This window comes from Thrips palmi, unplaced genomic scaffold (genome assembly GCF_012932325.1).
Source record: "Thrips palmi isolate BJ-2018 unplaced genomic scaffold, TpBJ-2018v1 HiC_scaffold_2, whole genome shotgun sequence".
NCBI classification, from domain to species: Eukaryota; Metazoa; Arthropoda; class Insecta; order Thysanoptera; family Thripidae; genus Thrips; species Thrips palmi.
The window spans coordinates 6453528-6468303 of NW_023144629.1; the positions used below are offsets into that span (position 1 = coordinate 6453528).

Below are 14776 nucleotides of genomic sequence, written 5' to 3' on the forward strand. Positions count from 1 at the left end.
ACCGACCAATCACAGCGCTCCCAGCAGACAGATGAGACAAGGAAATCGTCCGTCAACTGTTCATTGTTATTGTCCCGTGTGCCTGCCGTGTCGGTTTCGGCTCGGCATTTTCTCAGAGGAACAAGCTCAAAATATACCTTTTTATTCAGTATTCTATTCTTTCCGCGTCTAGTTGTTTGCTGGGCCATTGAAGGTAAGTTATTTCTTTCAATTTCTCTTGCTCGAAGCCGTTCTTTCCGTGTGTTAAGTTTTCAGCTGAGTTCATTGACAGTTCTTACTTACTATTCTTTCATTTACATTCATTCATAAGTGAGTCATTTATTTTTATTTTTCAAAAGTTTGTAATTTTTATCCACTGAGATATCCAAACAATATATCCTGACCGAGAATCGGAATATATGCTTACTCACTAATAGGCCAAATGTAGGTTATGCCTGTGAGTCAGCAATTTCGTGTTCTTATTTTTACTTATTTTCGAAGTACAGCTCCCCTGTTCTGTACTCCAAGTGTCATTTTCACTTGTGATAGATTCTGAGTGGTGAATCATACTACGACTCATACCTTTAATTCACTGTTCTAAATGTTCATGGAATGAGGTTATGTTTGCGATTGCCTCATAAATTGATGGTATTCGTGTAATAAATAATAATTGACTCATTTCGGAAATGTAACTCCTTGAAACTTATAGTAAGACGTGGTGTCTATTTTATTATTGTTTCAGCACTACAATGGTTGCTGCCATGGAGGTGTCGACAGATGTGGAGATGAAGAGTGCCGATAGTCCAGCAGCTGATGTAGAATCTACAGATTCTAAGAAAGACGTTGATCTGCTAAGCATTGCAGACATCCGGGAACATGCAAGACAAATTGAAAAAGCTATCCAGACTAAGGAGCCACGATTTCTCCTCAGAGTGCTACGCTCTCTGCCTAACACCAGGAGGAAATTGAACTCAATAGTTCTCAGAGGAATCATCAATGGACTGTTTACCTTCTCATCAGCTGACCGAGAATCCCTCCTGGTCTTCGTTGATGAACCCATGGATACAGACAGCTCTGCTGCAAACCAACGAGTGAGAAGTGGCAAGGCTTCAACCACCCCGCTACTCCCTGAAGTCGATGCTTATGTACATCTGTTGGTACTTGTCAGGCTGATTGATACTGGAAAACATCAAGAAGCTGTCCAATGCTCAGAGCAGTTAATGTCCAAGTTAATGGGACAAAATCGCCGTACTAGTGATTTGATTGCAGCTAAATGCTACTTCTACCACATGCGTTGCTACGAGCTGACCAATCAGCTAGACAAAATCAGAGGATTTTTCCATTCTCGTCTGCGCACAGCAACTCTGCGCAATGACTATGAAGGTCAAGCTGTCCTTATCAACTGTTTGCTCCGAAACTATCTGCACTACAATCTGTATGATCAAGCTGATAAACTAGTGTCAAAATGTAACTATCCTGAAACTGCTAGTAACAATGAATGGGCACGTTTCTTGTATTACCTGGGACGTATCAAAGCTGCTCGGCTGGAATATACTGCAGCCCATAAGCATCTTGTTCAAGCTCTTCGTAAAGCTCCTCAACATGCTGCTATTGGCTTCCGTCAAACTACCCAGAAGTTGGCTGTCACAGTAGAGCTGCTTCTTGGTGATATCCCTGAACGGCAAATATTCAGACAGGCAGCACTCCGCCGCTCTTTGGGCCCATACTTCCAACTTACTCAAGCAGTAAGAATGGGCAATCTACATAGATTTGGTGAAGTCCTAGAGAACTTTGGCTCAACCTTCCGAGCTGATCATACCTACACTCTCATCCTGCGACTGAGGCATAACGTCATCAAAACTGCCATTCGAGCCATTGGCCTTTCGTACTCCCGCATCTCACCAGCAGACATTGCCAAGAAGCTTGGACTAGATTCCCCTGAGGATGCTGAGTTTATTGTAGCTAAAGCCATTCGTGATGGTGTAGTTGAAGCTACCCTGGACCCAGAAAAGGGTTATATGCGCAGCAAGGAGAGTGCTGACATCTATTGTACTAGGGAGCCCCAACTTGCATTCCATCAGCGAATTTCTTTCTGTCTTGATTTACACAACCAAAGTGTTAAAGCAATGCGGTACCCGCCTAAATCATATGGTAAGGAGTTGGAATCAGCTGAGGAGCGGCGTGAACGTGAGCAGCAGGATCTAGAACTTGCCAAGGAGATGGCAGAAGAAGATGATGACGGCTTCCCTTGAACATGTTTTACTAAGACTTAAAAGATAATTCTGATGACTGTTTTAGTGAGTCATAATATCTGTATAGTGTATCATCATTTAACAAAACTTCTGCAAATGTATTTATAATATTTTGTCTCTTCTGACCTTGCTAGGGAGGAAGTGATTTAGAGTAAATATATGGAATTTGATTAAAAATTGAAATAAATAATCAAGACATTGTTTACCAAAGGGATCAAACTATCAGAAGGAACATCAAATTTATTTTGGAAAATACACTTAAAAATATTTTATTATCACATTACAGTACACAAATTATTACAATAGTGCTAATCAGAAGAAATTTACGAATTTTTACAAAAAAGTAATATAGAAAAGAAAATAACTTCATTCATCGCTGCTACTTTCAGATAAATTGTGCTCAGGCAAAACCTTACGAGCTGGCCTGGCCTTTGCACGGCCTCTCTTGGAAGTTCTTCCCAACAAACGAGATGCTTGCTTAGCCTCTGTGGCTTTGACCAAAGCAATAGCTTTCATTTTGGCCTCCTCCAATGCTCTCTGATCTCTTTCACGCTGGGGTATTGATTCTTCTTTCTTCCTAAGACTTGAATCAACCCAAGCTGCTCTGCTTTCCATTCTCTCCTGAGTTACCCACCCTGGACGAACACCGCGGGTATCAGTGCTCTGTGCAGGAACAACTTGCCTACTGCTTCTTGCTGGCTTTCTTGGTTTGTTCGGCCGAATACCACCAAAAAACAATTTTGGTCGGGTTTCCTCTTCAGATACATGGTTGTGCCAGGGATCATCTTCCCAGTTCATTTCTGACAGAGCAGCTAGGTCTGAGGACACATTCAGGCCTTCAAAACCATCACTGTGTTGGCTTGAGCAGGGTTGCTGCTCAGAGGTACTTGCTTCACTAAGTTGACTCTGTGCACGACTGGTGCTAGGTTGGGGGAGAGAGCTGGTTGGTTCAGAATCGTTTTCTACAAGGGTTTCCTCTTCAATACTGTCAGATGCAGCATTCTTTCTTTTTACAGGGGCCCTTCTAACATTCTTCCTGGTAGGCTTTTCAGTGGAAGATTTAATGGAAGTTGATGGCTTATTTGGTGCTGAAGGTTTTGATTGGTCAATAAGAGGATTTCTTTCTGTAGCTTTGACAGATTTGACTCCAACACGCTTAACTCCTGTAGAGCTTCTCTCCCGAGGTACAGTAGGAGCTCTAACAGGCAGTTCTTCAGACTCCTTAGCTTTACTTTTAGTAACGGTTTTCTGCTTAAGACTTTCGCTTACAGAATCCATTTCACTCTCAAATTCATTGTTTGATGGAACCTTTTTGACTTGACTTCTAACTCTCTTTGGTTTATTCCCTTGAGTTTCTTCCTGACGCTTTTGTCTTGGATTCTTTTTCTTGGGTGCAGTAGATGGCTTAGGATCTGGATCATCAACACTATCACTATCATCGGCCTCCATTTGCGTAACTGCCTTTTGCACTCGTTTGCTCATTTTACTTAATCCTTCAACCAGATGAGGTTGAAAGTTAAAATAGGAGTCGATTTTGCGTTGACTCTAAGGATAAACAAACAATTCATTAAGAAATGAAATCAGGAAAAGCAAATGACAAATTGTTGCAGCTCAGATTATTTTCAATACACACCGCTCTATCATTCCACCTTTTTGACACAGGGAGTAAAATTTCATCTGTCTTGGAGACAGGCCACCCAAACTTGGACCTGGCATACTCTCTCAGAGCAGGCAAATCTAGTGTTCCCCATGAGAAGGTCTCTTGAGAGTCTTCCACAGACGGCCGCATGTATGCTTCAACAACTGCTTGACTTGGGAAACCTGCCACAAGCCATGCAGACAACAATAACATCAAAAATGTGATAAAGAAAGAATACATTTTTTAAATGAAGTGTAAAAGTTGGTACATTTAGAAGTTCACAAATTTTTTTTCACTCACCCTCAGCAAACTTCACATTTTTAAGCTTTTTGTCTAGAAGTCCTAAACTATGTGTTTTATGAGGTCGACCAGAATTCAACCAGTCTCTGAAGCGACTCAGACCCTTGATAGCATTCTGCACTGGATCAGACTCCATTTTGCTCTGAAATGCTGCCACAATTTCTAGAGCAGTAACAGGACCTATTCCTTGGATACCTGTGGTGTAGTCACTCCCTACCAACAGTGCTAGTTGGATTAGCTGCTCTCTAGAAAGTTCTGAATGGAAAAGAACAAACAGTATATTGACTTCAATAACAAGAAAGTGGTGAATGAGGCAAAGATGGGTTCAATACATACTGAAGTAGTGGTTAATGTTAGACGATGTGAACTGGAGTACGTGCTTATTCTGATTGAAAAAGTTCTTGTACACTTTTTTACCACCAAACAACCAAATATCACTATCATCAGTTATACTACCCTCTGTCAAAGAAATAGAATCAAGAAACGCACACTGCGCTTCAGCTTCCATTGGGGCAACAAGGTAGGGTACCCCAAACAATTGAAGTAACTCCTGCAGTTAAAAAAATAATAAATCATTTTTTAAAATCATAATTTTAATGAATACTATGGGATAGTTTGCAGGAAAAGTCTGGCTAACCTGTGCTTCCACACACATTTGATCTGTTATGCTGGCTGCAAGTCTTTCCTGACGCCCTCTCTCCTTTTGCAGCTCAGTTTGTTCCACTTGAAGTGATGCCTATCAATAGAAAAAGTTCCACACAGACTCAATCAATTAATAACCACCCTTAATTTTACAAAGAACAAAATCAAAAACTTGAGGCCCACCTCCATTTCATTTAATTCTAAAGATGTTGGTGGTTTCAAAAATGATGATGAAGGCGCGGTACTTGAATTGACTGCAGGTGAATCATCTGCTACATTTGATTCTGAAGATTCTACATCCGATGACTCATTTCGATCAAAATCCTGTTCCATAGGATCATCCATTTGTTCCTCTTTGACTTTAACAGTTTTATTGATATGGGCATCAACAATTAGATCTTGTTCAGGAACCCTCTTGTCTTTATTAACTGAAATAATTTCTATGTCTCTGGATGGTGGTTTAGTATTATCCACAGCATCTAATTCTGTTACTTTCACAGAACTAACAGGTGTTTGAAAAACATCTGCAAATAAATCATTTTCGTCAGGCTTGTGTGTAGGGTCTATAATTATTTCGATTTTCTTTTTCTTCTCTTCAGGTTTTGTTGCAGCCATAGAAATAACCGGATTTTGGTCCTTCTTTTCAAGATTACTTTGAAATACATCTGCAAAAATATCATCATCATCTGGACTTTCATCAGGACGTATGACTATTTCCAGCGTCTCCTTGTTTCCATTCAAGATTTGTACATCTTTTGCACTTGCAACACTTGGATTTGTCATTTCCTTTGTTTCTGCCTCAAAATCAATTACTTCAAACTTTGACTCTCTATCGTCCGAATCATTGGAGTCAGACTCCATTGCCTCATCCATGGTACTGGAGGGGGAAGCAGAGTCCTTAATTTCATTGACATCCTCTTCAGGCAATTCAGTTTTTATTATAGATGATCCCTTTCCCAGTTTATCAGAAGCTACAGACTCATCATCAGAGGACCAACTATCTGCCAAAATTTTAATGTCAGCAGTGCCCTTGCTCTGGCTGGGACCTGGTGCTGACTCATCACTGGTCAGCATCTTGCCTACAATATCTTTTGCAGCAACCTCAGGATCTAACTTTGGCTTTTCTTTATTTTTGGTCAGTTTCTGAATCATATTTTCAGCCATCTGAGCAATGAATTCGACTTGCTCATTGTACAATGGGTTATCTTCTGTTTTGGCATTTGCGATATCCGCAGAAACAATATCTGCAGAAATAGAGTTTTCAGCACTCAGCGAGCTTTGTGGTGCAGGACCAGGCTCTGAAAATAACAAAGTATATCAAATTCAGGTTTGAAAGAATAGGAATCCAAACTAAATGTCTTCAACAAACCTTTACAAAGAACAAATCGTGTTGTGGAATCTGATGCGATCCTGTGAGAAGCATTATCTAGCATGGGATTATCTTCTATGATATCAACACCTTGGGCAGCCATCAACTCTTGAAGTTCACTCATCCTCATGACTTTTCCTCCCATTTCCTTTTCAGCTTGCTCCAAAGACACTTGTACATTACGTCGTTTCAAGAGGCGGCCTAGCTGATAATTTGAAAAATCTCCAGATTCCTGAAAAAGTTATTTGCTGTAAGAAATTCTGTTAAAACTAATTCAGCAATATAATTTTGAGATTTAGCGAAGTACCTCTGGCATTTCATGGAGCCGCCCCCATGAGTTCTGTTTGCGAGTTTCTTTCAGATCACTGAGAATATCATGTCGAACATCTGGGGGAAGTGAGAGGAACTCCTCACTGTTAACGTCCAGAGAATGCAAATCAAATTTAATGCCATGTATCTGCTGTGAAGTAGGTTTCGTTTCAGATTCGCTGTCATCATCTGACATGCTGCTCTCCATAAATGACTGTAGTTTGTTGTTCGTTTCATCATCTGAACTGCCCATTTCTTCACTCGGGAGAGGAGGGAGATGAAACATATCATCTTTCGATCCATCATCAGCTGTTGCTTCAGTAGGGGCACTTGGATCGCCAAGAATATGACGTATAGCTTTTCGTTTCACAAGGATTTTGAGCAATCTCTCTTTGGCTTCAGCTGCATTATTGGTGGCTTGACTCTTCAATTTCTTTCGGGCAGCCTGAAAATGAACAAGTTTACCATTTTGGTTAGATCAGGAAGCATTCGAATGAGAAAAGCATAAGGCATAAGGAACATCAGAGGACACTGACAATGGTTTGTTTTTTCAGAAGGGGCACACCACCATCAAAAACAAAGACAGGCTTTATTCGGTAAAACAGTAATTTGCAGACACGATGGAATAAGCCAAGAAGGTGTGCATTTGGCAGAGGTGCGCCACGGGAATCTTGATACCCCTTCATCATTTGATGCAGCCAAATAGAAACATCTGATCACAGTTAAGGTAAGTGAAACCTTTATTCATGGAAACACAACTGAACACGATCAACATCAAATGCAAAAATAAAGCTGAAACCAAACGACAATATTGTGCAACTTTACTCTGCATTGCACACATGCACAAAAGGATACCGACAGCTAAAACTTTGTTCTCTAACGTTTCCAAGGGGACCGGCTTCCCGGCTGCCTCCAGTAATTTCCACAGTCCATGTACTCCCATGATTATCAGTTGGTTTACTGATGAAGTATGACTGGTGACACTACCGGCATCCCTGTGCAACCCTTTCGTTGCTTAATTTAACGAATGGGAAGCAGAACAATGCCTGCCAAAGCCTGCGCTAGATCAGTGCTTTAAAGAGAACTCCATGGAGATCCCGTTGGATGTTCTCCATTCGCCCAAGAAAGTTCCAACCTCAAACTGATCTGTCAAACAAAAACAACAAAAACACTCACAACAAACCACAAAACCTTTACTTTGTACATTCAGATTTCAATAAATCCCCTAAACCATACTCAACTACTTCACAAAAGCCAGCTAGAATACTACTAAGAAATATTTAACGACTAATGACAACTTTGGCTGACCCTTTTTCCTTAAAATCCGTTGTTTTTCTCTTTTTTAGGTTGTCGCTGCTGTTTGTTGTCTGCTCACTTCGCTTCGGCTGTGACGTCACCGGCACCCCTCGGCGTTGAAAGCGTCAGAAAACGCTAAAAGAGCAAAAGCGGGAGAGGTGAAAGGTATTTTCACAATACTTGTGGCTCATATGCTTGCACTGGATAGTGATTTCAAAGTGACAAAGCAATATTCGTGAGGGAATATTGTGTTGGGGTTAGCCGGTTAGCCCACCCGGAGCGCACATTGCACCACATTGCAGTTCGGAGCGGCGGCGGGTAACGAGACCACCAAGTGCAACCATTTATTCTTATTCGGCGTCGGAGGCGGTTTAGGACCAAAGGAAGTGGGGTGTCTAGGTCATCAAATGAGTTTCCTTTTATTGAGAACACCGATCTTTGTGTAGTGTAACACTGCTTGGCTGCAAGTCCGGTCGCGGCAGGGGGAAGTCCCACTCGTGCACTCCACTCCGCAGGTGGTTCACTGAGACTTCCTGGCCGTGCGCGGTGACTGTTCGTACTCCACGTCCTGCGACGAGTCGCTGAAGTCGGCCGCCGCCGTCTCGGCCTGACTGCCCCTCCTGCCGGAGCGCGTCCTGGTCCTCGCGGTCCTGGCGGGCAAGTGCGACGTCTGCATCGTGGCCCCCAAGGCCCTGGTCGTCATCGTCCTGGTGGCCGCCGTCCGGGTCGCCCTGGCCCTGCTGCTCGTCCGGGCGAGGCCGGGGCTGCTGGACACGGACTGCGCGTCGTCTAGGGGGATGGACTCCGCCGAGGCGGGGCGGGGCCGCCGGTAGTAGCGCTGGTACACCAGGAAAGCCGCCCCGCCCAGCACCACCGTCGCCAAGGCCACCGCCATGCCCGTCAGCGCCGCGTCCACGCTCACCACCGCGTCTGCAAACACACCATGCCTTGCCTCTTATGGCGGTCCTACCTCAAATACATGGGAAGTTTAGGTCAAACCGACGATGGGACCCACAGAGGCCGGGTGACGTCATATTTTGACGCCGCCTTTACCTGATTCGCGGAGCTGCAGCGTGAGGTCGGCGGTGTACTCAGTGCCGTACGCGTCGCCGACCAGCGCCACGACGCACGTCCACGGCCCGAAGTCCATGTCGCGGACGAGGCTGATGTTGACGCCGCAGTAGCCGCCCCTCAGCGCCGCGGCCGCGCCCCCAGCCCCCGCGTACTGGTAGGGGAACACCAGCTCTTCCGCTGTGTGTGACAAGAAGAAAAAAAAATAAGAAAGGCCGGTATTCGAACCCCGAACACCGGCGCCGGTCTTCTCACCCACTGTGCAGCGCCATGGCTGCGCCTTCGCCTACCTGTAGACTGCGCGTCGGCGAGGTGGATGCTGGAGCCGTCGGGCATGTGGAAGCGGCAGTACTGGATGGCCTCGCCCAGCACGGTGCGGCAGGCCAGCGTCGCCGTGCTGCCCGCGAACGCCGTCACGTTGGCCTCCACCGGCACGGCGAGGGACTCTGCAGCAGGCCGTCAGGGGTTGGTACAGCACGCTTGCCTTTCAGGTGGCTATCTAGGGGTCGAGGGGGGCAATAGTCCACCGCCTTTGATTTGCCGCCACTCACCAGACACCGTCACCTGCACGTCGACCTCCTCGTCCATGGCGGGGAGGCTGTCGTCGGTGTGCACGATGCCGACGCCGCAGCGCCAGGTGCCGGAGTGGTTGGCGGTCATGGCCATCCTGACGGCGCAGTCCCCGAAGGCGAGGCCGTCGCCGCCGTACAGGCCGTACACGGGGGTCTTCTCGCTGAGCAGGAGCTGCTGGCCGAGCGGCGTGCGCAGGTAGCAGTAGGACAGCGCGCGCTGCGCCCGGCAGCCCACCGTCATGACGGTGCCGGGCCGCACCAAGCCCGTCGCCGGCACGGTGAACGGCACCACTTCCAGGTCGTGGGACACGTGCGACCGCGCCGGCCGGGTGTCTGTAGAACGCAAGCCGAAGAGAGGTCAGACCGGGCAAGCGCACAGTGGGCCAGAAGAAGAGGAGGTCGAAATTCCGGAAAATCGTACTTTTCGACGCCACCCACCCTGCGTGTTCTGCTTGTTGAGGTGGATGAGGCCGCCGAGGACGCGCGAGTCCTTGCCGCCCACGTAGCAGCGCCAGACGCCGAAGTGGCGGTCGCGCGGCGCCGCGATCCGCATGGAGCAGTCGCACTTGGCGAAGCCCGCGCCGGCGTACGCGTACTCGCCCTGGCTGCCCTGCCGCGACACGGCCTCCTTGAGCATGACGGACGCGCCGTCCGGGGCCACCATGCGGCAGTAGCGGGCGCCGAGGGCGCAGCCCGAGACCACGCACTTGAGCGTCACCGCGCCGCCGCCGTCCCAGGCCACGGCCAAGTCGGCGCGCGCCGGCTCTGCGCGCCAAGCAAGGGGTTTGACCAGCGGTTCTCAACCTTTCTCGTCTCGCGACCCCAAATTTGAAGCCAAAAATTTCCGCGACCCCCAGGAAAAATTTCGTGACTCCACGGGACCCCTCCTTTAACATGCCACGGCGTCTGATCCGAGGCGGGCATTTTGCTCCCTCAACGGGAAACTGGTCTTTGGACCTTCCTTTAGCATGCCTTTGTTACGGAGTGCAATTATCAGTCTTAGTTTGGGAGCAGTATTGTCTCAAAGTTGGCCAAAACGCTCAGAAATGTCTATGAAAAATCGTGTTTTGGGCTGATTTTAAGCAGCCACAGCGTCTGATCCGAGGCGGGCATTTTGCTCCCTCAACGGGCAGTTGGTCTTTGGACCTTCCTTTAGCATGCCTCTGTTACGGAGTGCGATTATCAGTCTTAGTTTGGGAGCAGTATTGTCTCAAAGTTGGCCGAAACGGTCAGCAGTGTCTTTGAAAAATCGTGTTTTGGGCCGATTTTAAGCAGCCACTGCGTCTGATCCGAGGCGGGCATTTTGCTCCCTCAACGGGCAGTTGGTCTTTGGACCTTCCTTTAGCATGCCTTTGTTACGGAGTGCAATTATCAGTCTTAGTTTGGGAGCAGTATTGTCTCAAAGTTGGCCAAAACGCTCAGAAATGTCTTTGAAAAATCATGTTTTGGGTCGATTTTAAGCAGCCACTGCGTCTGATCCGAGCCGGGCATTTTGCTCCCTCAACGGGCAATTGTTCTTTGGACCTTCCTTTAGCACGCCTCTGTTACGGAATGCGATTATCAGTCTTAGTTTGGGAGCAGTATTGTCTCAAAGTTGGCCAAAACGCAGTCACAACGGTCTTTCAAAGACATTTCTGAGCGTTTCGGCCAACTTTGAGACAATACTGCTCCCAAACTAAGACCGATAATCACACTCCGTAACAAAGGCATGCTAAAGGAAGGTCCAAAGACCAATTGCCCGTTGAAGGAGGACGAAATACCGCCTCGGGTCAGACGCAGTGGCTGCTTAAAATCGGCCCAAAACACGATTTTTCAAAGACATTTCTGACCGTTTTGGTAAACTTTGAGACAATACTGCTCCCAAACTAAGACTGATAATCACACTCCGTAACAAAGGCATGCTAAAGGAAGGTTCAAAGACCAATTGCCCGTTGAGGGAGCAAAATGCCCGCCTCGGATCAGACGCAGTGGCTGCTTAAAATCGGCCCAAAACACGACCCCAGCTACCTCGCCGCGACCCCTTAAAATTTTTTCGCGACCCCACTTGGGGTCGCGACCCTAAGGTTGAGAACCACTGGGTTAGACGGTGCACTAGGAGGATTTGCAGTGTAGCTTGGCGGTCATTCTCACCGTCCAGGTCCACCTGCACGTAGTCGCTGGCGGCCTGCGTGTAGCCGTTGAGCACCAGGGTGCAGGTCCACTTGCCGCGGTGGTCGACGCGCACCCTGTCCAGCTTGTGGAAGCAGGGCCCCGCCAGTGTGGCGGCCAGGCGGCCCGCGGGGTCCTTGAGCTCGCAGGTCAGGACCTCGTCAGTCTGCACGCCGCACGTCAGCAGGGCCTGCACGGCGCCCACCGCCACCTTCACCTTGCCGCCCACGGGGACGTAGGGCTCTGGAAAACCCGGAACGACCGCAAGTTACAATCAAAACACCAAGCAGTAGTTCTACGCTTCGTTGTGTGAGGGCTGCGGCATAGGTTTACCAACAGCGCCCCTCACCTTTGACAAATATGCGGACGTCGGCGGCGCGCAGGGAGTCCTTGTCGGGGCCTGCCGAGATGGTCCAGTAGCCCGTGTCGGCCTTGGCGTCCGACAGAGTGACCCTCACGGCGCACCTCCCCTCGGCCAGCCCCACCAACGCGACGCCGGCGTCCTGGGCCTGGTCGGCGGCGCCCTCCCCCGCCACCTGCACCACGACGCCGGCGGGGCTCTTCACCGAGCACACCTTCCAGTCGGGGTCCTTGGCGGGGGCCTGGGCGAACTGCAGGGCGAGCGTCGCCTCGTCGCCCACCTCCACGTACACGGGCCCCTTGGGCTGCACCGTCATCTTGGGCACTGCGGACACAGGGAAGGACTTGCAGCACGCCGAAGGAGGCCCCTCGTGCCTTCGATGGCCCTGTTCTCGGATCGCGGTGTGCGAAGCGGCATTTCCAATCTCGAATCGAGTAGATTCGAATCTCTGTAAATTCGTTTCGATTCTGTTCTAAAGCGAATCGAATGTGACATACTTCAAGCCCGAAACGGGTGATATTGGCAATTTTTTCCTGCTGCTTTGGACCAATGAGCCACTTTGATTCACAAATTTGACATGTTTGATTTGTTCTCTAATCAAATAATCGAAGCAGCCCAGATTCAATTCGATTCGATTCGATGCGGTTCCTACCGGTTCGCACACCTCTACTCACGGAAGACGGTGACGCTGGTCTTGCCGCGGTACACGGTGCCGTTGGCCGACTCCACGGCCTCCAGCACCCAGGGGCCGTCGTCGCGGGCCTGCGCCTCGCCCACCTTGAGGCCGCACCAGCCGTCGGCCAGGCTGCCGCCCTCGGCGTCGTACTGCACGCGGCCCTCCTTGGCGTCGGGGGCGAGCGGCACCGCCTCACCCCTCGGCGTCACCACGGCGCATGACTTGAGCGGCTGCAGCTCGACGCTGCCGCCGGTGAGGTGCAGTCGCAGCGGGGCGCCCTCGTCGACGGAGGGGAGCTCGGGGAGGACGCCGCCCTGGAAGTCTGCAACCGACGAGTCTCAGAGTGTGTCCTCGACGTACACTGCGGTTTTCAGCGTGCCTTGCCAGGGCAGTCCGCAGAGCAACTCACCCTTGACGGTGACGCGGGCCTCGGCCGTGGCGGTGCCGACGTCGTCGTACTTGGCGCTCAGCGTCCAGGTGCCGTCGTCCGTCCAGTTGACGTTCCGCACCCGCACGCCGCAGTCGCCGAGCAGGCTGAGGCGGCCCTGCGGCACGGCCTGTCCGTCCTTCTTCAGCTCCACGAACTGGGCGTCCTGGCCGGGGCCGTCGGGGCCGCGCACCAGGCACTGCGTCGAGGCGGTGGACGCCGCCACCGCGGCCTGCAGCCGCAGCTCCACCACGTTCTTCAGGTACACCGTCACCTTGGCCGGCTCCACCTTGGCGAAGACGGAGCCGGCGGGCGCGGCGTCTGTGGAAGGGGCACGTCACACAGTGTGCTAGAAGACCGGCGCCGGCGGCCAAAACCCTAGACGCGTTTTGAGCCCCAGAGTCGCTACACAGGACTCGAACCGAACGTGTGACCCCACCAATGGATTCCTCGTTCGGAGAGCAATCCATTGGTGGGGTCACACGCTCGGTTCGAATCCCATTTAGCGACTCTGGAGCTCTAAACACGTCCGAAGTTTTGTCCGCCTCCACCATCTCGTACACTTGCGAGAGAGACAGAGCGACGAAAACAACACTCCGCTCCGCAGTACTCACGGACCGGGCGCGCCGCGCGCGAGCAGCACGCAGACGCCCAGAAGCAGCATGGCTGTCCGCCCGTCCCTCCTCGTCGAAGGCGCTCGACGCACGCGCTGTCACTCGAGACGAACTTGGAATCGTCCCTAATCGGCAATCAGTGTCGATCGACAGTCGCGGCAGACGTCCCACTTGGATTCGGCGATAATCAGGCGACGGTCTGAACCAGAGGGTCCGTTGGTCCGGTCCGCGTGTTCCTCAGCGTTTGTTAGTCGCTGCTCGCGTCGCGCGTCGCGTCGCGGCGCGCTCTGAGCGTGCGCGTTGGGCTGCCTACCCTCCGGGCGGACGCTGCCGTCGCCGAGCACCTCGCTGGACCGGCACCGGTCGCCACACTGGCAGAGGCGGGCGGGGCGGACTGCAGGCAAGGTCGAGTGATATGGCCGAACTGCCGAGAGAATAGGCTATTCCTCTCTCTCGCATTCACGGGAAATCCTATCCCTCCTTGTCATTCGGTGCCCTGAACTCTAGGGAGGAGGACTATACCACCATGCGGGCCGGGCGAAAGTCCGTTTATTTTCGAATTGGCATCGAATCAAGCTTCTCTGCCCCCTCTCCTCCACTGTCAAAGTCCCTCCCGGCTGTAGTGCTGGCTGCGAAGAGGGCTGTGGGGAGACAGCGGACTGGTCAGAGCGCGACGACGGACAGACCGTGGTGTCCGACGGGCCGAAGGAGAATTGCCATCACGAGAGCGATACTAATTACAGTGGCGGCACTGCCACGGCACTGCGAGCCGAAATGGGAATCGGGGGATCGGCAACTAGATGCAAATACGGAGCCTTGGCCTCCAGGACACTCCAGGGCCGCGTCGCTCTGTCTCTGTCGCACCCGCACCGACTGCGTGGTGCACCGCGTGAGTGCGAGCGAGACAGAGCTAGTCCCTGCGGCGGCCGGCGTCGCATTGCATCGCACTCGCGTTCGGAGGTGTCGCGCAATTACGCTAATTATCGAGTGCGATCCGCGCCGCGTTGCCAGGCGTTGCCGCGGCTGGAAGAAGCGCTCTCTGTCTGTCTCTGTCGCACCCCAGGCGCGGGCGGGGCGGGCCGGGCGGAGGGACAGAGACGGAAGACCGGCGCGCGTTCTCA

The 14776-nt window shown here is 50.6% G+C and overlaps 3 protein-coding genes across 3 annotated transcripts; 1 reads left to right on the top strand and 2 right to left on the bottom strand.

Moving 5' to 3' along the window:
• The first annotated feature begins 41 nt into the window (after positions 1–41).
• LOC117647604 (probable 26S proteasome non-ATPase regulatory subunit 3) lies at positions 42–2441 on the top strand. The gene is made up of 2 exons (XM_034389441.1): positions 42–193; positions 722–2441. Exon 2 carries the CDS (start codon positions 729–731, stop codon positions 2229–2231), a length of 1503 nt encoding a protein of 500 aa, XP_034245332.1. The 5' UTR covers positions 42–193; positions 722–728; the 3' UTR covers positions 2232–2441.
• A 43-nt stretch (positions 2442–2484) lies between these two features.
• Positions 2485–8061, bottom strand: LOC117647603 (DNA repair protein complementing XP-G cells). Its single transcript, XM_034389440.1, has 11 exons — positions 7799–8061; positions 7346–7636; positions 7027–7202; positions 6489–6935; positions 6182–6413; positions 4996–6110; positions 4808–4906; positions 4507–4720; positions 4171–4425; positions 3865–4052; positions 2485–3776 (listed from the first exon to the last, which is right to left on the bottom strand). Exons 2-11 carry the CDS (start codon positions 7431–7433, stop codon positions 2598–2600), a joined length of 3993 nt encoding a protein of 1330 aa, XP_034245331.1. The 5' UTR covers positions 7434–7636; positions 7799–8061; the 3' UTR covers positions 2485–2597.
• Positions 8062–8180: 119 nt separating this feature from the next.
• LOC117647441 lies at positions 8181–13375 on the bottom strand (the record flags this gene model as incomplete). Its single annotated transcript, XM_034389186.1, has 9 exons — positions 8181–8716; positions 8840–9037; positions 9148–9303; positions 9409–9762; positions 9868–10194; positions 11560–11820; positions 11927–12262; positions 12613–12936; positions 13024–13375. Coding segments are annotated over 9 exons (2718 nt in total), but the record flags the coding sequence as incomplete, so codon positions are not given.
• Positions 13376–14776: the final 1401 nt, after the last annotated feature.